At 42.6% G+C, this 21,433-nt stretch overlaps 1 protein-coding gene across 5 annotated transcripts in view; it reads left to right on the top strand.

Moving 5' to 3' along the window:
- The window catches only part of Bptf (bromodomain PHD finger transcription factor), a 103,660-nt gene that overhangs the window by 54,812 nt on the left and 27,415 nt on the right, over window positions 1–21,433 (top strand). For all 5 annotated transcript variants that reach the window (XM_055592073.1, XM_055592072.1, XM_055592071.1 and 2 more), the window contains 10 exons: window positions 10–365; window positions 818–949; window positions 6,271–6,400; window positions 6,934–7,072; window positions 8,258–8,437; window positions 9,896–12,188; window positions 16,546–16,670; window positions 17,744–17,872; window positions 19,938–20,088; window positions 20,393–20,435. In XM_055592073.1, the coding sequence (XP_055448048.1) occupies window positions 10–365; window positions 818–949; window positions 6,271–6,400; window positions 6,934–7,072; window positions 8,258–8,437; window positions 9,896–12,188; window positions 16,546–16,670; window positions 17,744–17,872; window positions 19,938–20,088; window positions 20,393–20,435 (3,678 nt within the window). The remainder of the gene's footprint in view (window positions 1–9; window positions 366–817; window positions 950–6,270; window positions 6,401–6,933; window positions 7,073–8,257; window positions 8,438–9,895; window positions 12,189–16,545; window positions 16,671–17,743; window positions 17,873–19,937; window positions 20,089–20,392; window positions 20,436–21,433) is intronic.

Here is a 21,433-nt window from a genome sequence, read left to right as displayed (position 1 = left end):
TTTCATTAGGTGCTGGTAGTTAACTCCCAGGGAGAAGTGTCTCGGCTGAGTGCCAAAAAGGAAGTGGTCATGAAAGGGAACATCAGCAATTATTTTAAGCTGGGACAAGAGGGGAAGTATCGCGTCTACCACAATCAGTATTCGACCAACTCATTTGCTCTGAACAAGCACCAGCACAGGGAAGATCATGATAAGAGGAGGCACCTTGCACATAAGTTCTGTCTCACTCCAGCCGGGGAGTTCAAGTGGAATGGATCTGTCCACGGCTCCAAAGTCCTGACCATATCTACGCTGAGGCTCACCATCACACAGCTAGAAAGCAACATCCCTTCTTCCTTTCTTCACCCCAATTGGGCTTCTCACAGGTAACGGAAACTGCAGTAAATGTGTTGCTGTAAATATGCTAACTATCCATAAATTGATCCTTAGTAGGTGTGCCCCTTAAAATATTATCACCAATGAGTTCAGTGAAGTCACAGTGGGCCAGAAGCTGAAGATATGTGTGTAATTCAGAGGTACCAAAGCAGCACTCATCTTTGGAAAACTTTGGGTATCAGAATTTTATCCCTGGAGTAAGTGGAGACCGAAGTTAAAAGATACTGTAGGTTGAGGAATTGGGAGGATGCCTTGAGTTGCTCCCAGGGTATAAAGTCTCCATTTCTTTGAGCTAGTCATCCTCGCTGTTCTTCTGTGTTTACTCCTGCCATGTAGAACACCTTCTAATTTGAGCTGTAAACCTGAGTCGTGGTAGGCTGTGGCTGTTGTGTTTTCAGTTACTAACAACTGAGTGAGGTGATTTCTTCCTTCTGAAATGCAGGGCCAATTGGATCAAGGCTGTCCAGATGTGCAGTAAACCCAGGGAGTTTGCACTGGCACTTGCAATTTTGGAGTGTGCAGTGAAGCCGGTTGTAATGCTGCCAATATGGCGGGAGTCTTTAGGACATACCAGGTGAGTGACTTCTGAGCCTTGGGAATGGTGAGTATTGGATACTTCTGATGTAATCATGGAAAAGCCCAAGAGATCACAGTAAAGACTGTCTTTTCCTGATGTCCATTAATTTTTAGGATGCAAGACTGTAATGAAGATGAAAAGAGATCAAATATATTTTTATTATTTTAAAATTTTGTGTGTGTGTGTACTTGTGCATGATACGGGTGGGAATAGATGGAGAGAAGTTTATTCTTTTTATATTATTGTTATTATGGCTTTTTGAGACAGTGTTTCTTTCTTGTAGCCGTGGCTTCCCTGAAAGTTACTCTGTAGACCAGGCTGGCCTCAAACTCCCAGAGATCCTCCTGCCTCTGTCTCCCAAATGCTGGGATTAATGGTGGACACGACCACCCGGCCTGAGAAGTTTATTCTTAACAGGTGTCCTTATTCCCTGAGCCATCTTGCCAGTTTCCATACATATTTAAAGACATTACAAGTGAAAAGTATCGTGTGTGTGTGTGTGTGTTTTGCCTACATGTATGTTTGTTCATCATGGTTATTCCTGGTCTCTGCAGAGACCATAAGAGGGTATTAGAACCCCCGGAGCTGGACTTTTAGACAGTTGTTCATTATAGGCTCTAGGACCCAAACCAGGTTAAGAGCAACCACTGTTCTTCATCGTTGAGCTCAAGAAACCACATTTTTAAAGCACTTATTCTAGAATGTTTCTGACACTATGCTGAGGATCAGGCTCATTTTCTTTGTAGCCTTGAATGTCTGGCCAAAGGTCAATGACTACCAAGTAGACTCAGAGCTGTGTACTTGAACAGCAGGATAGAAGCACGTACAAGAGCATTTGCTGTCCTTTCAGAGGAGCAGAGTTCAGTTCCCACCACACACATACCCAGTTGAGGGTAAGCCCATTGCCTGTAAGCTCATTGCCAGGGATCAGATACTTGGGAAATAGACCTATCGTGATGGCTTTCTGAGAAAGTGAGCTCAAGGTTCATTGAGAGGCCCTGCCTTTAAAAAAATAATAATAATGTAATAATAAAAATGTGTAAGATAGCTTGTGTCCACCTCTGGGCTCCAGATGCATGCACATGTGCAAGCATACTTGTGTACCCAGACAAATCTTAGAAAATAAATAAAAATAAAATTATTTTTAAAAATTATTACAAAGAGTGGGCTATAGCTCAGTGACCAAACATTCACCAGATCTGCACAAGACTTTGGATTTCATTCCCGGAACTGCAAGCTGAACAAATAAACATGCTATTTATGTCTTCGCGTAACTTCTGTCCAGTTTCGTTACCCCGTTCTTTACTTCCATCACTGAAGCTGAGGTAAGAGGATCACAGGACCTTGTCTCAACCAAAAGATAAACCACCAAAAGGGATTGGTGTTTATATATTTACTTACTAACATTTAAAGCACAAAGTAAGAGTCAGTTTAATTTATCTGCCTTCCTACTGGGATTGCTGGAATGGATAACCCTCTAACTTTTGAAATAGGCATTTATTTTCCATTTCTTTAAACATATTTTATTTTATAGAATGTTTTAAAGCCAAGTATGGTGGCTCACATCTATAATGGTAGCACTTGGGAGGCTGGGACAGCAGGATCACCTTGAGTTTGAGGCCTGGACTGATAATAGTTCCTGACAGAATAAGTGGGCCTTGGCTACAGAACAATACTGTCCCCAAACTAAGCAATTAAAAGCAAAACACAAAAAGAATAAGTTTCTTAGTGATGTCAGTCTTTCTCCTCTTACTATAAAATTCCACTCATGTGTAGTTGGATTTTTGGAGGGTAGAATTTGGTAAGATAATTGAAAGTTTTATGTAGCAAAAAACAGTAATAAAACTATAAATTAGGCCAGGCAATGGTAGTGCACGCCTTTAATCCCAGCACTCAGGAGGTAGAAGCAGGAGAATCTCTATGAGTTTGAGGCCAGCCTGGTCTACAGAGCAAGTTCCAGACCAGCCAAGGCTACACAGGGAAACTTTGTCGGGGGGGGGGGGGGGAGGGAGGGCTTGAGGTCAGGAGACAGGGAAGAAAAACTGAGAAGAACAAGGTAAGCTGGGTGTAATGATGCTCACCTTTAATCTCGATACTTGAGGGGTGGAGGCAGGAAGAGTTCTGTGAATTTGAGGTTATCCTGGTCTATAATAGCAAGATTTAGGCCAGTGAAGGCAAATTAGTAATATCCTATCTGGACTGCAGGGAAAAGACAAGGCCAGAAGGTCTTGAAATGCTGAAATGTTGTCTGGTTGATGTCATTCAGTTTTCCTCAGCTGCTGTAATTTTGTAAGTGCAGTGGTCCTGCTGTGTCCAGAAGGGTGTGGTCCTCCTCAACCTTCTACTCCTCCTTCGAGATGAGGGGAAGGGAAGTGATACAGATGTTCCATTTGTGACTAAGAAATCCACAGACACTTGCTTTCTCTATGCGATCAGCTGTGATCGCATAGAGAAAGTCTTTCTTGATGAGGTCTACGAGCTCACCCTTCTGGCCTACACACATAGGCATTCACAGTCCAAACACACACAAAACATGTACGCACACACAAGTAAGGATTTTGTTAAAATCTTGTGTCTAGTAGAAGCTCCTGCTGCCAACTCTGAGGACCTGAGCTTGGTGAGATCCTATCTCAGTAACAAGCCAGGACTTGGGACACAGAGGCAGGTGGATCAGGAATTCAAAGCTTAAGGTCATGGAAGGATTCGTGAGATCCTGTCTCAGGAAATAGACAACAACAAAACAAGGGTTTAAGATGCCGCCTCGGTGGTTAAGAGCACTGTCTGCTCTTTCACAAGACCTGAGTTCAGTTTCTAGCACTCAGGTAGTGACTAACAACTAGCCATAACTCCAGTCACAGTCTGGTGCCTTTTTCTGGCCTCCATGGGTCCCTACAAACATGAGGTACACATAAACTCATGCAGGCTCTTACACCTACACATTAAATAATGAATAAATAAATGTTCATTTAAAGAACAGATATTAAATTGAGGTGCACACATCTTTAATTTAACCTTTATGTAGTAGAGAATGGATAATTAAATTTGAAGCCAGCATGAGCTACATATACAGAAACTTGGTCTGTCAAAATACCTTCTGTCCAGAAGAAGCAGAACAGAGCTCTCAGGGAGTCCTTAAATCATCCCTAAAACCCACAGAAGCTCAGCAGTGCAACATTGCATCATTAAGCAAAGGGGACATGTTTCAGGGAAGAGGCCTCATTGATCAAGATTAAAAAACAGAACAAAACCAAACAGACCTTCAGTGCTAATAGAAGAAAGACAAAGCATGAAATAAATTATATTTTTGTTCTGATGCTTTTCTTTTTAAACAAATATAGAATCCAGGTGCCATAGAGGAGAAAACTGGACACATGTATTTAAAATTCTTGAGTGGAAAACCATTATTGTTATCAAATGCAAAAGAGAGATAACAAACTGAGGGAAAATAATTGTACCATAAATGGACATTTCCATGGGTTGGCAGAGACCTTTTGTAAAGGAAAAAGGCTAATAGTCCAGTGAGAGGACAAAGGACCTGGACACGCATTGTACAGGAAATGGATGTGAAAGGCTGGGGACAGAATGGTGACTTCTCTCGTTGGAGATCAGTTTCCCTCCCAGTATGCCCAGCAATTTTGAAGTGTGATACTCAACCTCAAAAAATGGTATGAGGCAGTAGATTGGGTTTGTGGTTTATGGCAGGCCCAGATGCACCTTGATTCGTTCTATCAGCATTTCAAGCACAGGGACTTCTGGTCTCTGCTATCCTGTCACTGAGAGGGCCATAGAGGGCTACCCCCATGTTCAGGATTAAAGACAAACAATGTTGTATGTTGTATCTCTACAATAACAATGCACTCAGGGCACTGCCTGGACCTTAGGTGTAGAGCTGACAGTTCATGCTCCTGGTCTGGGGCTCGGATGAGTATGGAGAATGGAAGGAAAATGTGTCGCCTCTGCACCCCCAGAGTGTTGTTAATGAGAACTGGGTCTGCGTGGTCCTGTCCTGACATGGCTGTCTTGAGCCTCCAGTCGTCAGTAGTGTCCAGGACGTTTTACCCTACAGACATAGCTAAACTACAGATTTCTTTGTCTTGCTGCCTCTCCCCATGAAGACTTTGTTGGTGGCAGCCAGAGCAATAGCATTTTACTCAGCACACGTTACAAGTGAACTATACGAAAGCAAAGCGTAGCTAATGTGAGAAAGGGTCTGTTTCCCTGTAGTCAGAAACCAAGAGCCCAAGCTGGGCATCTGGCCCAGATGCTCTCCTGCTCATTGTCAGCAGAGCAGTCTGCTCCAGCAGCAGTGATGGCTCAGCCTCTGAGCTGGAGCTGGTCCCAGGAGGACAGAAGCCATGGAAGCAGCTGGTGGTGGCACAGCCACACCCAACTCCTGTGCCTGAGGCTGTTAGGTGTGTTGCTGTGTCAATTGCTTGACTCCCTAGTTCTGAGACAGGGACCAGGTATTTCTCTTCACACCTCCCACAGTTGTCATCCGAGTGAGCAGAGGCTGAAGCTGTGTGCTGAAGCTGCGTGAAAGCAGGGCACAGAGCCTCCTCAGTACAGTGGGAAGCAGATGGTCATGACATAGCTTGCTGTGCCCTCAAACTCAAGCATCAAGCCTCTCATGTGCTAAGATGAGGGGCTTTTGCTACCACACCTGAATTTTATTAATTTAACAAATTGTATTGTGCCGGGCTTGGTGGTGAACAACTGTAATCCCAAGCATGTGAGGAGGCAGAGGCAGACAGATCTCTTGTGAGTTTGAGGCCAGCCTAGTCTACAAAGCAAGTCCAGGTCAGCCAAGGCTACACAAAGAAACCCTGTCTTGAAAAGCCAAAAGTTAAAAAATGAAAAGGTGTTGTGATGTGAAAAAGCTTAGTGCTTGCCCAGCATATGCAAGACCCGTGCTTTAATCTGGCATGAAAGGTCTCTGAGTATCTGGTTTTGCAAATTAAAAGCCATAGTCTACGTGGCTTGTGTGGGTTCAGTTCTGTTTGTCATGGCTGCAGTGGACATCCTTAAGTGTTGGCTTGTGCATGGGTCACTACAAGAACAAAGCGCTAATGTTTCTTTTGGCGGGTGTCTGGCAAGGCTGTTCCTCTTCACTGCTCATTTTCTGCTCTCATCTCTCCTAGGGAATGCTCATCTGCCTACTCCTGTCTATTGGAGTGTGTCTGGGATGTAGGGTTGTAACTAAGCACTCTGGGTTTCGTCCTAATTTTCAGTTTTACTTTCGTATCTTTTTTTGTTTATTTTTCAAAATTAAATACAGTTTTTTTAATTAAATAGGTTTTTTAAAATTCATGTATTCTCAGGTTACACAGGATGACATCAATTGAAAGGGAAGAAAAGGAGAAAGTTAAAAAAAAGGAGAAAAAACAAGAGGAGGAGGAAACAATGCAGCAAGCCACATGGGTAAAATACACATTCCCCGTGAAACATCAGGTAATTGTCACTGTGCTCTGCGACAGGATGCCACTTCCGAGTGTTGTCATGGAGATTTGAATGCAGTCATTCTGCATTAGTGAGGTGTCGTGAATACTTGTAATTTTTGTAAGGCATTGTTTTCTTAAAATTTGAGACCAATTTGTTGAAACTAGCAATAAAAATACAAAGTGTTAAGTTCTTTCAAAAACTTTTAGATTCTAAAAAAAATTAGATTCCCACTGAAAATTGATGTAATAATTTTAATTAATTTGCATGCTTCTTTTATTATAATTTTATTTATGTGAATGTGAGAGACAGAGAGAGAGAAAGCATGCACATGTAGAGTCACAGCATAATTTGTAGGGGTTGGTTCTCTTGCTGCCATCGTGTGGGTCCCAAAGATTAGACTCGGGTCATCAGGCATGATGGGCCTTTCGCCCTTCCCCGCTCTGCCATCTCTCTGGTCCAGTTTGCCTGATTCTTAGCTTTGTTTGACAGATACTTCTCTTGCTCTGGGTGGTGTGTAACCATTGTACTTTCATTTTTACCAGGTTTGGAAACAGAAAGGAGAAGAATACAGAGTGACAGGGTATGGCGGCTGGAGCTGGATTAGTAAAACACATGTTTATAGGTTTCTTCCAAAATTACCTGGCAATACTAATGTAAACTACAGGAAGCCCTTTGAAGGAAGTGAGTCATCAACTGTTTTAATAGATCCAGCTTATATGAAATCTTTAATGTTTCCATTGCTGGTGGTTTGGGTTTGTTTGTGTTTTCTCTTTTGATGTTGTTGTAGTTGTTGTTTTAAAGACAGGGTTTCTCTGTATAGTCCTGGCTGTCCTAGACCTCACTCTATAGTGCAGGCTGACCTCAGATTCAACAGACTACCTTCCTGCCCCGCCTCCGCCAGCACTACCACTGCTGCCTTAGTTTTTCTCTTAATAGAACCACTTTTGAGTGGTGTTATTTCTTAGGATTTCATAGTATATGGGAAATTACTGGTTTGGTTTACTGTTAGAAGCTCTAATTTTTGTATTTGAGATTATTTATATTTCGTGTATATGAGTGTTCCACCTTCATGCATCTGTGTGCACCATATGTTTATACCTGGTCCCCATGGAGGCCAGGAATAGAGTATGAAGGCGCCTGGCCCTGGAGTTAGAGATAGCTGTTGGCCACTTTTAGCCATGGTTCTGGGAACTGAACCCAGGTCCTCTGCAAAAATCTCAGGTGCTCTTAACAAGCGGAAAGAAAAGTGAAAGAAAAATGAGAGAGAATAATTTTTAAAAATTCTCAGCCATGAAATTACAATATTATTTTCAAAACCTGTATTTTTTTTTTTTTTTCGGTTCGACCACCCCAATACTAGTTGACATTTTCAGAGTTATTATTCATATAAACTCAGACAGGGAATGAATAGGGGCCCTCTGACGGATGCCAGTATTCTGAGTTGTAAAGCTCAGAGTGTGTGTGTAAAGCTCACCATTGTGTGTGTTGTGTATGCTGAGGTCAGAGGTCATTCTTGAGTGTCATTCCTCAAGAGCTATCTGTATTTTAATTAGAACCAGTGAACTGTACTTATCAGGTAGTACTTGGTGGCTTCACCTGAACTAAATACATTCAGTTCTAATGTCAGGGGCCTGTAGGAGTGGCTCCAAGGTTAAGGGCACTTGTAGAAACTAGAGTTTGGATCCTAGCACCCACATTCAGTAGCTCTAACCCCCTTACCTGTAGGGACTTTGATTTTCTCTTCTGGCCTCTCAGGGCACCTGCGCTCAGATATGTATCCAGACATACAGGCATACACATAAATAAAAAAATCTTTTAAAAACTTACATTCAGAATATCTGTGGCCACACATGTGATTCTTTTCAGCCAAAAATAATACGGATGAAAATAAGGATGAATCAGATAAAAGAAAAAGTCCAAGAAGTCCAAAAAAAATTAAGACAGAGTGTGATTCTGAGAAAGGTGAGGCAAAAGATGGGAATGCTACAGCTGGAGCAGATGATAGTGCAATGGAGTTCTCCAAGGTGCCTGAGAAGAAGGAGCAAGGTAAGCAGGGTCAGGAGGGATGGCAGGGGGAGGAGTGCCCTGGGCCAGCTTCCCAGGCCACGCACCGTGCCCTCTCATGTCAGCATGGTTCATGGGGCGGTTAAATCACCCTGCTAATCTGTAAGTGCTGTAGCTGTTCACAGACTTGTTCAGCGCTGAGGACAATTTGACAACATTTTCATCATGCTAAAGGAAGTTGCTTGCTGGTCCCGCCCCATCCGTCTATTCTCTGTCTATTTGTCTTGTTTTAGACATTTCATTTCAATGTAATCAGGCAATCTGCTTTTCTCCTTTAATCCACTTTGGAGCATATTCCGAAGAATACTGCACTGCGTTGGTAGACCACAACTCATCTGTCTAGTCATTGATCAATGAATAATTGGGACTTTTCTGTTTGTTTGTTTGTTTGTTTGTTTGTGAAAGGGACTCACTGTGTAACTCTTGATTGGGCTGGAACTCACTGTGTGGATCAGCCTGGCCTGGAACGTAGAGCTGTCTACCTGCTTCTGCCTCCTGAGTACTGGGATTAAAGGTGCCACCATAACCAGCTAATGTTTGAGTGTTTTGGTTTTTTTTTTTTTTTTTTTTTTAACATTAAGTTTACTTAATTTTTGTGGGTTCCAGGGATCAAACTCAGATCCTCACACACTTAACAGGAAGCCTTTACCCAGTGACCCATCTTAGCAGCTCTGTGGACAGGTATTTCTGTAGATACAGGTTATATCAAGGAATGGAATTGCTGGATTGAATGGAAACACCATATTTAAGCTTTTGAGAAACTTGAGGACCAGTGAGGTATATATAAATAAAAATGCTTTAAACTTTTTTTTTTTTTTTTTTGCTTTGTTTTGTTTTCTTTCACATAAGCAAACTAGAGAGATGGCATACTGGATCATGTGGTTGGAGCTTAAGTATGAGGATTGGGAGTTTGTATTCCCAGAATCCATGTACATATCACTTTACTTTGGCATTGGTGGCTTGCCTATAATTCTAGCACTTGAAGTCAGAGCCTTGCTACCTAGACTAGTTGTATTGATAAGCTGTGGGTTCAGTTGAGACAGTCAGTCTCAAATAATAAAATAGAGATGATTCTTAGGTTTTTTTGTTTAGATTAGTTTGCTGTGTAGCCCAGCATGTCCTCAAACTCAAGCTACGCCTGCCTCTACCTCTGCAGTGCCGGATAACACACCTCAAGGGCAACACAGTTGATAACTGACCATACCTGCAGACATAATGTCATTTTCCACCATGGAACCCATCAATTTAGGTACCAGAAATCAGAAACATCTGGTATTTGAAGTGTATCTATTTTTAAATTCTATTTACAATTTAACAGTGTCCATGACCTATTTTTAAGTAAAAATAACAAAAGTAGATACTTCTAGAAATGAAAATAGTCTCATGAATTCCTAATTTCAGAGTAAAAATTACGTATTTATCAATGTCTTTAATTTACAGATGTAAAAGAACTTTTAGATTCTGATAATGACAAGTCCTTCAAGGAAGAACCAATGGAGATCGATGATAATGTGAAAACAGAGTCACATGTGGACTGTCAGGAGAGCACGCAAGTGGACGTGGTCAATGTCAGTGAGGGGTTCCATCTAAGGACTAGTTACAAAAAGAAAACAAAATCCTCTAAGTTGGACGGGCTTCTGGAACGGAGGATTCGACAGTTTACACTGGAAGAGAAACAGCGCCTTGAAAAGTTAAAGCTGGAGAACGGCCTGAAGGGGGTAGGCAAGTCCCCCACAGGCGCTCTGAAAAGCTCCTCCGAATCCCCAATATCCACAAAAGCAATTGAAGGATGTCGGGGTGACTTGCTTAGACAGGAACAAACCCCCAGTCCAAGTCAGGCTAGCCCTGCAGACGTGGGCCAGGGTTGCTCACAAAGTGAGTCCTTGGTTCTTGGCATCAGTGGTCCTAGTCTCAGCACAAACAAACTATATTCAAAAGATCAAGTATTAGATGATGTCTCCACTCAGAGTCCAGGGCCAAACTGTCAGAGACAGAACTCTGTTGACAGTGACCTAGATACCAGTCTCTCTGAACCTGCCGGTAAGGGGCTGGAGCTGAGTCAAACTAAAACAAAAGGAAGTGACTCTTTGATTGATGACTCTACACCAACCAGGGCAGATGATGCTGGCAATTTCATCTATCAGAGCAAGAAACCACCCTCACAGGAAGATAGCAGCAGCAGTGTGTCTTCTTCCAAGAGTACATTGCCTGCATCAGTACCTAAAAGTACCATTGACAGAGATGTCCGGTCCTTACCAAAAGCATTGGACTTCGATGGGAAAGTAGGTTGTGACTCTAAATATAATAGCACTTTGGAAAATAGTTCTGATACTATGTGTGTTCAGGGTAGTAATGAAGAAGACATGATTGTTCAGAATAGCAATGAGCAGTTCATAACTCCAGACCAAGGTGTCCATAGTGTAGAGCCATCAAAATGTGAGTTACTTTCTAAATCCACTGAAAATTGTGAAGACAAACTACAGGGTAAGGTAACTGAATCAAATGGTAAAAAAACAGTCCAGAACCAAAAACTGGATGAGAGACCAGTTAACAAATGCACCGACCAAACAAGCCTAAAACATACCACTGACAAAAAGAATAATGAAAATAGAGAGTCTGAAAAGAAAGGACAGAAGGCAAATAAATTTCAAATAAATGGCAAAGAGAGTAAAACTAAAGGGTATCTCAAGGGACAGTGTGTGAAGGATGGCTCTGACAGTAAAGCTGTGAGTGGTACTGCTGAACCAAAGGTCAATAATATCAATAAAGCCATCCCTGGAAATGTCAAGTCACTGGCTGTTAAAGAATCTGCTGTGAAGCCTTTCGTCAATGGTGACGTCATCATGGAAGATTTCAATGAACAGAACAGTTGTTCAGAAACCAACTCACATTCACTGAGTTCTTCAGATGCCAAAGGGAATCACCAAGATGACCTCCATGTCCTACTAGCCACCAAAGCGCCTGACAGTACACAGGTAACCATACCCCCAGCCCCTCATTCAGAACATAGCTCATTAAACCAGGTGGAAGACATGGAAACGGAAGGTCCAGAGGGTAAGAAGGTTACTCCATCCCCCGTTGGGACAGAGGGCTCTACCCTTAGTGAGGACTTGATGGATGAAAATGGTCTGTCGTCCAGCAACGATGAGAGCGTCAGTGGAGAATCCAGAAGGAAAACGGTCATCACAGAAGTCACCACAATGACGTCGACGGTTGCCACAGAATCAAAAACTGTCATTAAGGTAGCAAAAGGGGACAAGCAAACTGTGGTTTCTTCCACAGAGAATTGTGCCAGGTCCACTGTCACAACTACCACTACCACTGTGACAAAGCTCTGCACACCCTCCACAGACAGTGGTGTGGACACCGTCTCTGTAAAGGAGCAGAGCAAAACTGTGGTCACCACGACAGTCACAGACGCCCTGACCACGGCAGGGAGCACACTGGTGACATCTATGACAGTGAGCAAAGAGTACTCCACAAGAGACAGAGTAAAGCTCATGAAGTTCTCAAGACCCAGGAAGACCCGCTCAGGAACAGCCCTGCCGTCCTACAGGAAATTCGTTACCAAGAGCAGCAAAAAGAGCATATTCGTGTTGCCCAGCGATGACTTGAAAAAGCTGGCCAGGAAAGGAGGGATCCGAGAAGTCCCTTACTTTAATTATAATGCAAAACCTGCGCTGGATATATGGCCATATCCTTCTCCTAGACCGACCTTTGGTATCACATGGAGGTATGTCCTTTAAAACATTATTGGGGGGTGGGCTTTGTAAAGAGCATTTTTTGTTTTTGTTTGAATTTCATTTCTAAGTAAAATGAGATGGCGGAAGAGAGGAAGCACATGTGTAATGGCCAGGGTTAGTGATGGAAAGGAGATACAGAAAGTTGCTAGCATGGCCAGCCAGTGGTACGTTGATACTAAAGTTACCCAGAAGCCACGGACTTTCCAGAAATAGACCGGATTCTTTTAACATGCATGTCCATTTTAACTTCCATGAAAGAAAAGGAAATGCCACACTTGTTTTTAGGGTCTAACTTTCCAGGTTATTGCCTATTTTTGCTTAACACCATGGCAACTACTGAATAGGGCTACCAATTCCCGGGATTCATGAAGAAGACCGTCATGTCGTGCCTTCATAGTGAAACTAATTTATCTGATAAATTTGTTTTGAAGTTCTCAGTTATTTATGAAAGAAAAGATAGACTGTAATTTCCTTAGGAATGTCTTAAAATGCCGAAATAGTCTTATTTAGAATCTTAAGTTTAGAGTATTGACAATTGTTAGCCTGTGTTCATTTGTCAGTAGGAAGAGGGCTCAGAAGTTCCTCTATGGACATAGAGTAATTTGTCCATGACCACAGAGGCCAGGTCAAGCACAGCACCTGGTTTTCCTGACCCCAGCTGAGCACTTCATGTGCTTTTCGCTTTCACATGCTTGCTTATCCGTGTTCTGTCCCTTTCATGTCTCTGTCTATCTTTTCACCCTTGTTGAGAGGGATGAATGTAAGCAGTGAGAACAGAGAGCCTGGAAAGCAGTGCTGTAGGCTGCATTGGTTTTATGGTTATTTGTTCCAGCTAGTTACTGAGCAGAGCATCATCTCTCTTAAGACTTCATTTCAGTGTCTTAATATTTCAGCTTCCATTAACATCCTCCTTCTTTATGACCTTTATATTACAGTCAGCTAGCTAGTGTCAGAAAAGACCACAAAAGCCATGTAACTATGAGCCCTCCCTAGAGGAATCATTCAATCTGGTGACCACTCAGTGTTTGTGTGAGCACGTTTTTATACCTCATCATTGGTTTGAAGTAAGATGTCTTCACTTCATGCCCGTACACTAGAGACAGCTGAAAAGTACACTTTCTCTGCAGGGCCTGCAGTGAAGGATTTGCAGAATCCTGCAGGGAATCAAGGAGCTCTTCATTGCAGTTCATGGAATTGTAGGATTGCTCTGCACTTTTTTGCTTTCTTCATTGAGAGCGGTCCCAAAGTGCATCCTTGACTGTCCTGCAGGTAACTTCTTTCCCACTGGAAAAGTTACTGTGTACATACAAGTAGATGAACTAAGATGCCCTGGCAGGCAGGGGCCTGGCCTTTATGCTCCTTGTGTTCCGAAACGAAAGGTAGTTTTGCTGGGAAGTGCTGTTCTCTGAGCCTGGGGAGAAACAGGTCCCAATCCTAATGGGGTGCCAGAGCCCTTGCATGCATGGCTGTAGTGTGGGCGCCTTGACTTACAGTGTTTTTATTTGCGCTGGCATGCATCATATCTGTTTGGTCAGTCATCTTTTTAATGGAAAGAAATACCTTCCTGTACATTCTTAATTGTTGAAGTTGAAATAAACATTTATCTCTTCTGACTAATAGAAGCCTGGGTAAAAACAAAACAAAACAAAACAAAACAAAACAAAAAACCCCGTGTTATTCTTTATTTATTTATTTATTATTACAGAACTATTCATGTAAAGTGTATTTTTATGCTAGCTTTTGAATCTCAGGTGTTTCTAAGACCTGATGTGTGACTTTTTATTTATTTGTTGAACGGTGGTTCTGATGGGTCTAGCTGTGCAGCCCAGGCTGGCCTCAAATTCCTGTCCTCCCACCTCAGCCTCATAAGTAGTCAAGACACATGCAGGCTCAGCATGTGTAGTGCAGATTTTTAAATGTAATGTTAAAGCTGAGCGCTATGTGTCATGGATGCAGTGAAGACTTTTTGACCTCTGTACACACATTTCCTTATACATGTTTTCCTGGGCATAACTATATGTCACTGTCATTTTGAACTGGCAGTTGTTCTCCATAAGGCTGATACTAGAGGGATCCTGCTAACGTGTCTGCTGAGATTATTCTGAGTGATTGAGGGACGTGCTGATGACTACAGGGAAAGGAGGGGGAAGCGTGTCTCACCTGAAAATCAGTAGGAGAGAATGGGAAGCCTTGGTATCTAGTTTCCCACACTTTTCTTTAAGCCTTCTCTCCGGCATAGCTCCTTCTGACTTCTGCTTTCTTCTCTATGCATTACCAACTGTGCCCACCGCCTTCCCTCTGGCCATAACAACACAGGTTGTGGCGTGTGACAAGTGTGTGGCTTTTACACACTGTGTTCCTTCTTGTGTGTGTGCCCCTTGCCTTCAGTCAGCCAGCCATATGTCCGATTAAGATGTGCTTTGCAGACCTATGTACTTAACCTCTCTTACAGCTCTTAACAGGTAGAGTCTAACAAACTTTCTATCCCAGCTTCATTCACAGTCTTGACACACTGACACTCCATTGTTTGAATGAATGAATGTGTGAGTGAATGAATCAGCAGACTCTATGAGATGCGTTTATCCACTGATGTTACCTGCATTTTAAAATAGCGTTGCTCTTTGGGATATTGGTCATTGGTAGAGGCTTGCTGGTATGTACAAGACTCTCGGTTCTGTCCTCAGGAAAGTAGAGGGTGTTATGTGTGAGTCAAGGCCCGTGGAGAGAGGGTTCAAAGTTATTGTTTGACTCTAGAGAACAGTAGAGGGGAAGAGAGAATAGGAAGTACTTGTTCTTGCCAGGCATGGTGGTGTATGCCTTTAGTCTGAGCCAGAGTTCAAGGCCATCCTGGTCTACAAAGCGAGTTCCAGGACAGCCAGAGCTACACAGAGAAATCCTGTGTTGGGGAAAAAGAAAGGAAAGGAATAGCTTGTTCTGGCATACCAAACTTCTACAAAGCTTTCTGTGTGGCATGCCCTGAAAGTGACTATTACTCTCAGGATATCTCTATGCTAGTCAGGATCTTGCTGCTAATTTAAAGGCTCTGCCCAGGTTGTTATGTGAAAAAAACATTTCACAGTTGGAGCTAGGAATCAGCCAGGCACAGTAACCATTTGACTAGAGCTTTACCATCTCACATTCATTTTCTCAAATGATAGTAATAGAGAAAGGACCACCTTTCCCATGCAAGGTTGGCCTAAGACATACTGTCTGCCTGCTAGTGGGGGAAATTATTTTCATTATGTAAGCTTTCTCTATGCTGCATTCAGCCTATAGATTCACTTCATGTAGTGTGAGAATATCCAAAAGGAAATCTGATTATGCAGGTCTTAATAGGGAATTGACAGCTGTTGGCTGCTTTAATTGATGTTACAGTGAATTCCATTTTAGGATAAAATATTCAGTGAAATTGAGTAATTTCATTTTCAGATATGTTTTGAGTATTACTTTTAAAAGGAAAAGTATATTCAGTAACTTCACACTCATGCTTAAGAAAGAACATGAGCCCAGGTTCCCTTCTCTTCATCTGAGTGGCTGGTGCAGGCTGCGGCTTTCTGTAATGGCTTTCTTCCTAGGACTCCAAACTTTGGCAGCATTTTCACTCTTCGTATTATGTGTAGTGCGCATGAGCTCATGTTTGTAAGAGCCACCGTGGGGACAGAATTCCTTCCTGTTGGGAAAGGTGGTCTTGTGTTGGCAGAGTGTTTCAGTTTTGTTTTACTCTTTGACATTCAGATTTTTGTTGTTGTTTTATCAAAAACTATTTCATCATGGTTTTTGTCTCCAAGACTCCTCTATCAAATTTAGTAACACAGTTACTGAATTCTCCAGAATTTGTCATGCAGATATTTTAGTAAATTAATGAAAAGATCTTTATTAATTGTCCATCTTAAGATGAAACAACTTGGTTGGAGAGATGGTCCAGTGCTTAAGAGCACTGTTTGCTCTTCTAGAGGTCCTGAACTCAATCCCCAGCAACCACTTGGTAGCTCCCAACATCTCTGGATCTGATGTCCTCTTTTGGCTTTCAGGTATACGTGTAGATAGAGCACACATATATGAAAAATAAATCAAAAAAAAAAAAAAGATAAAGTGCCTTATATATTTATATTGCACTGGAAGTGAACCTCCATGATTTAAAGTTATTAAATGCACACTATCCTAGTAACTCAAAGGTGTTATTTTAAAGACTCTGTAATATCATAGTGTTACAGAACTGTGTTACAAATGCTGAGTACATAGTGAGTGTCAAAAACATGTCTTTCAGTTTCATAGAGGAAGAGAAGAGAGAGTGAATGGGTATGTGTTTGTATGTCTATATGCAGTTGATCTGGGTTGTTCTTTCAGGTATAGACTTCAGACGGTAAAGTCCTTAGCAGGAGTGAGCCTGATGTTACGGTTACTCTGGGCCAGTTTGAGATGGGATGACATGGCAGCCAAGGCTCCTCCAGGAGGAGGGACTACACGGACAGGTAAGGGAGTCGGACTTTAAGTTTAAAAGGTGTGGACCAATGATGGAGCTTACCTGCTAGAGTGCGTACATATGTTATGTATAGAGCCTGAGGTGCGTTCTTAGCACCGCATAACCAGGTTATGGCGTCGCGTGCTTATAACCTTAACTTGAGAAGCAGGAGGCAGGAGGATCAAAGGTTCAGGGTAATCTTCACCTGTGAGTTCAAGGCCATCCTTGATTTCATGAGACTGTGTACCAAAAAGAGGTAGCCAGACCTGACAGTAAGGCCTATAATGCCAGCTGCTTAAGAGGCTGAGCAAGAGGATCTATTTAAAGACCTGTTGGGCTACTTAGCTCAAAGCCAGCTAGAAGAACTGTTCCCTCCGCTCCCCCCCCCCCCCCCAAAAAAAAAAAAAAAAACAGACAAACAAAAAAGCCAAGAAATTAGAAAGGAGTCTGTGGCTGTAGCCCTTGCCCAGCATGTATAGAAGTGTACTCTCAAGTTTTCAGGTGCCACGCAATCAAGGTTATAGGGCAAGGTTCACATTATAGGTGAGTCAGCACACACAGACCCAACTAAGTTTTCAAATGATAGTTATTATCTTATAGTGTAACCTCAAGCATTGTTTTGATTGAGTGCTGCCTCTGGGGGTTAGCTTGGACCTTTCACACATTTTTTTAATTTTATTTTTGTTTTTCCACTTAATTTTTCTTCTGCTACTCATGCTGAAGCAGAAGCATTGCCACCAGTTTGATGCCAGCCTGGGCTTACACACCAAGTTCTAGGCCACCTTGGGCTGTAGAGTGAAACCTTGTATCAAAAAGGAAAGGAATGAGGAGCCTAGCTGCATCATGAGGACCCTAACTTAAAAACAAACAGCAGCACCTTAGGCTGGAAAGACTATGCTTGAAACTTTCACCAGGAAGAAACTCAGCTAATGTAACCAAGCAGTAACGCTGTGGTTATTAATAAACCAGATGTTCTAAAACATCATTTCGGATTCACATCCTTAAAGACGTATCAACAGCTACATGTTCTAAGTGTCCTCATATTCCAGGTGGTTATTAAATGTGTAAATCATGTTCCCATAGAAACTTCTGAAACTGAAATCACAACCACAGAGATAATTAAGAGGCGTGATGTGGGTCCTTACGGCATTCGTTCTGAGTATTGTATCAGGAAGATCATTTGTCCCATTGGAGTTCCAGAAGCACCGAAAGGTAAGACATAGAAAAATGTCTTGGTTGTTAGTTGAAGTTTGGTAATAGTTGTCTCCTTAAATTCCTTATTGGCACTACAGACTGCTCCTGTATTAAGGAACATAAAAAATAATCACGGAGACAGGAGATTGCTTTGAGTCCCAGGCTAGCCTGGCTTACAGAGTGAGACCTATTTCAAACACCAAGGAGATGAGGGCCTGGAGAGATGGCTCAGCAGTTAAGAGTGCTTGCTGCTCTGGTGGAGGACCCAGGTTCAGTTCCCAGCACCTACACGTTGCAGTTGCAGGGGCTCTGAGACCTTTGTCTGAACTCCATGGGTTCCTGCATGTATGTGCATATTAACTCATGCAGACGCTCACACAAGCACATAAGTATCCATAATATAAGAGACCTGCACATGTGCATAAATATAAAAAAAAAAAAAAAGTAAGTGTGGAAGAGAAAAGGTCTTCACAAAGAAACACTTTAAAAATTATTCTCCCTAGATTATACATCTGTTGATATTAGACTTTATTTTAATGAATGACGCTGGGGAATAACACCCATTTGAAAGAATACTGGTAAGTAGCTTCGGCTCTGGGGATAATGGAATACTGCTATCCAGGCACCAAAGTTGGTAGCTCAGCTGGTAGGCAGAGCGTAGGTTGGAGATGCCTTCCCAGCAGGTCTTCTCCTGGCATACCCCAGCATCTCCTGAGTCACTGTCCTGTACCATTGTGCTCTGTGCAGGCCTGGCTCTACTGCCGCTCTGCTCCCTGAGAACTTACTGCCACTCAGCACTGGACAAGGCTCAGTTCTTATCCCTCTTTAGAGTGGTTTAGATATTGTTGTTTTTCAAGACATGGTTTCTCTGTGTAGCCTTGGCTGTCCTGGACTTACTTTGAAGACCAGGCTGGTCTCTAACAGAGATCTGCCTGCCTCTGCCTCTCTGAATGCTGGATTACAGGTGTGTGCCATGCCCAGCTTGGTGTTTTAAATCTTATTGGAAGGTTTTTGCATGTTCTTCAGCATTTTGGATCCCCTTTTTATGTTGGGTAAATGTCTCCCCAGTGTTGCGCAGGGGAATGGGTACTGCCGTCTTAGCTGTGAAAGACTGTAAGGCTTGCTTTAGTCTTTTGGGGGTACAGAGATCGAGGTCCGCTGTGACCCACAACGTGAGTGCAGCGGTGCATCAGGGGGCTCAATCAGAAAGATGCCATGGCTTGGGTTCCATAGGGAGTTCTCACCATGCCGCAGCGTACATAGAAGGGCAGTGTTGGTGAAGAAGAAGAGGGAGCAGTCAAGCACAGCAGAAAGGGAAGCCCCTTCTTTCCCCCATGGTTATTAGCCTTGCTTCCTGCGAGTCCCTCAAAGATGGTCATCTTCTGTACCCCCGTGTCATAGCTAGAAAAATGGCAGCATACTAAATCTCTCGACAGAAATTGTATTGATGTTGGAGTCTCAACAATGACTTACTCTTAGTTACATGTGGACACAGGATAAGGAGCAGAGTTCCAGGCAGAGAAGGTGATGTAAAGGCACACCAGCCCTTTCCTGTGGCCTGTGAGCCCCGACCACTGCCTGCTGTTCCAAGTGAAGTTTGATTGGAACACGGCTGTATGTAATTCAGACATTGTTTTTCTGCTGATTCTTTTAAAAAATGATTTATCTTTATTTTATGTGTGTTGGTGTTTTGCCTGTGTGTGTGCCTGTGTAAGGGTGTCAGATCCCCTGGAACTGAGGGACAGAGAGTTATGAGCTGTTGCGTTTGGGTACTATGAATTGAACGCAGATCTTCTGGGAGAGCAGCCAGATGGCTTAACCACTGAGCCATCTCTCCTACTACAGGCACTTTGGTCTAGATTTGCAGCGTAGACCTTCTGGTCTGTGTGGTCTCGAGGATTTACAGTATCTTGCCTTTTAAAAAGAAAAGTTTGGCTGTTGGTGGCATCCTGGGCTTATAGCAGACTATGTCTTAAATTAAAAGATGTGGCTTGCCAGCCACCATGCCTCATGATGATGTGAGATGTCAGAAGAACTCCATAGAAACAGTATTGCTGAAAACATTCTGATTTCTCTCACCAAGAAACACCCACACCTCAGCGGAAAGGCCTTCGGTCAAGTGCGCTGCGGCCAAAGAGACCAGAAACACCCAAGCAGACGGGCCCAGTTATCATTGAAACCTGGGTGGCGGAAGAGGAACTGGAACTCTGGGAGATCAGGGCTTTCGCTGAGAGGTAACCAGTTAGCACCCTGTCAGGTGTTTGAAGCTTTTGTAGCTTCAGAACTAGACAATTGTAACAGTAATAGTCTCTTTAATCCATTCTGATTAATTTTTCTCTACCTTTTGATTTACGGGCTAATTCTGGGTAGTTTATTTAAGTCCTGTTTTTAAATCTAGTGTGTTAGTATTATATGTATTTGTTATTTTTAAATCATCTTAAATGTTCATTTAACACAGAAATAGTGTTAAACATATGATGCCTAGTCAGCCAGATGTAATTTATAAACGGTCTGATAGTTGCTCCTTTTCCCCCACAGAGTGGAGAAAGAAAAGGCTCAAGCGGTGGAGCAGCAGGCTAAGGTCAGTGGGCAGCAGGTGGGATTGCTGACGGGGAGAGGGGAGGAGAAATGGATGGGACAGGATGAGATGGGACCGTTTAGCCCAATTGAGGAGACAAAGGCCCAGGAATTATATACTCACTTTTTTGTTTGTTTGTTTGTTTGTTTGCTTTATTTGTTTTCCTGAGACAGGGTTTCTCTGAGTGGCCCTGGCTGTCCTGGACTCACTCTGTAGACCAGGCTGGCCTCAAACTCACAGAGATCCGCCTGCCTCTGCCTCCAGAGTGCTGGGATCACAGGCGTGCACCGCTGCACCCGGCTTTACATGAGGCTTTTAAAAGTGTGCCTCATGTTTCATTTCCTGATAATACCTCTGTGATACAAGAATCTGTGGTTCTGCAAATGGTGCACATGCTTGCAGGGATTGAATCCCTTGATTATTGTTGTTACAATTCTCTGAGTAGTTTCTAGAAAGAATTTCTTTCCTGCTAAACTCTAATGTGGCTGGTGAGGAAGTTCACTGAGGCTTTGAGTTCTTTGCGGTCAATGCTTATTTTTTTAGGTTTCAAGCCATTCTTTTTTCATGTTTTATAAAGCATGTCTTTCAATTTACTATGCATCTTTCTCTTTGCTTAAACTTTGGTTAAATAGCACTTTGGGGTTATGTGTTTAATTCCTCCATGGAAATGTACAGAAAAATCGTAAGCAACTGTTCCTATAGCAACTGGCTACTTGTTCTGTTCTTTGCTTTTATTGGTGTTAAGTTTTGTCATCTCTGCAACACAACCTAATGTGGCACTTCTTAATTTGCTACTTCAAGTTTTTAATGCATTTCTCCTACTGAAATACTCTTAATTACGTGTTCCATTTCTTCTGTTTTCTGTGAACTAATTGGATCAGATGATGTCTCTGAGTATGCAAAACTAAGCTCCTTCACGTCTAATAAATAAGCATTAATATGAAATACTTCAAATTCTCTTCAAGCATATGGTCTGTCTGCAAAAACAATCCAAATAGAAG

Source organism: Psammomys obesus, unplaced genomic scaffold (genome assembly GCF_907164565.1).
Source record: "Psammomys obesus unplaced genomic scaffold, mPsaObe1.curated_primary_1811, whole genome shotgun sequence".
Taxonomy (NCBI): domain Eukaryota; kingdom Metazoa; phylum Chordata; class Mammalia; order Rodentia; family Muridae; genus Psammomys; species Psammomys obesus.
This window is presented reverse-complemented; position numbering and strand designations above follow the sequence as displayed.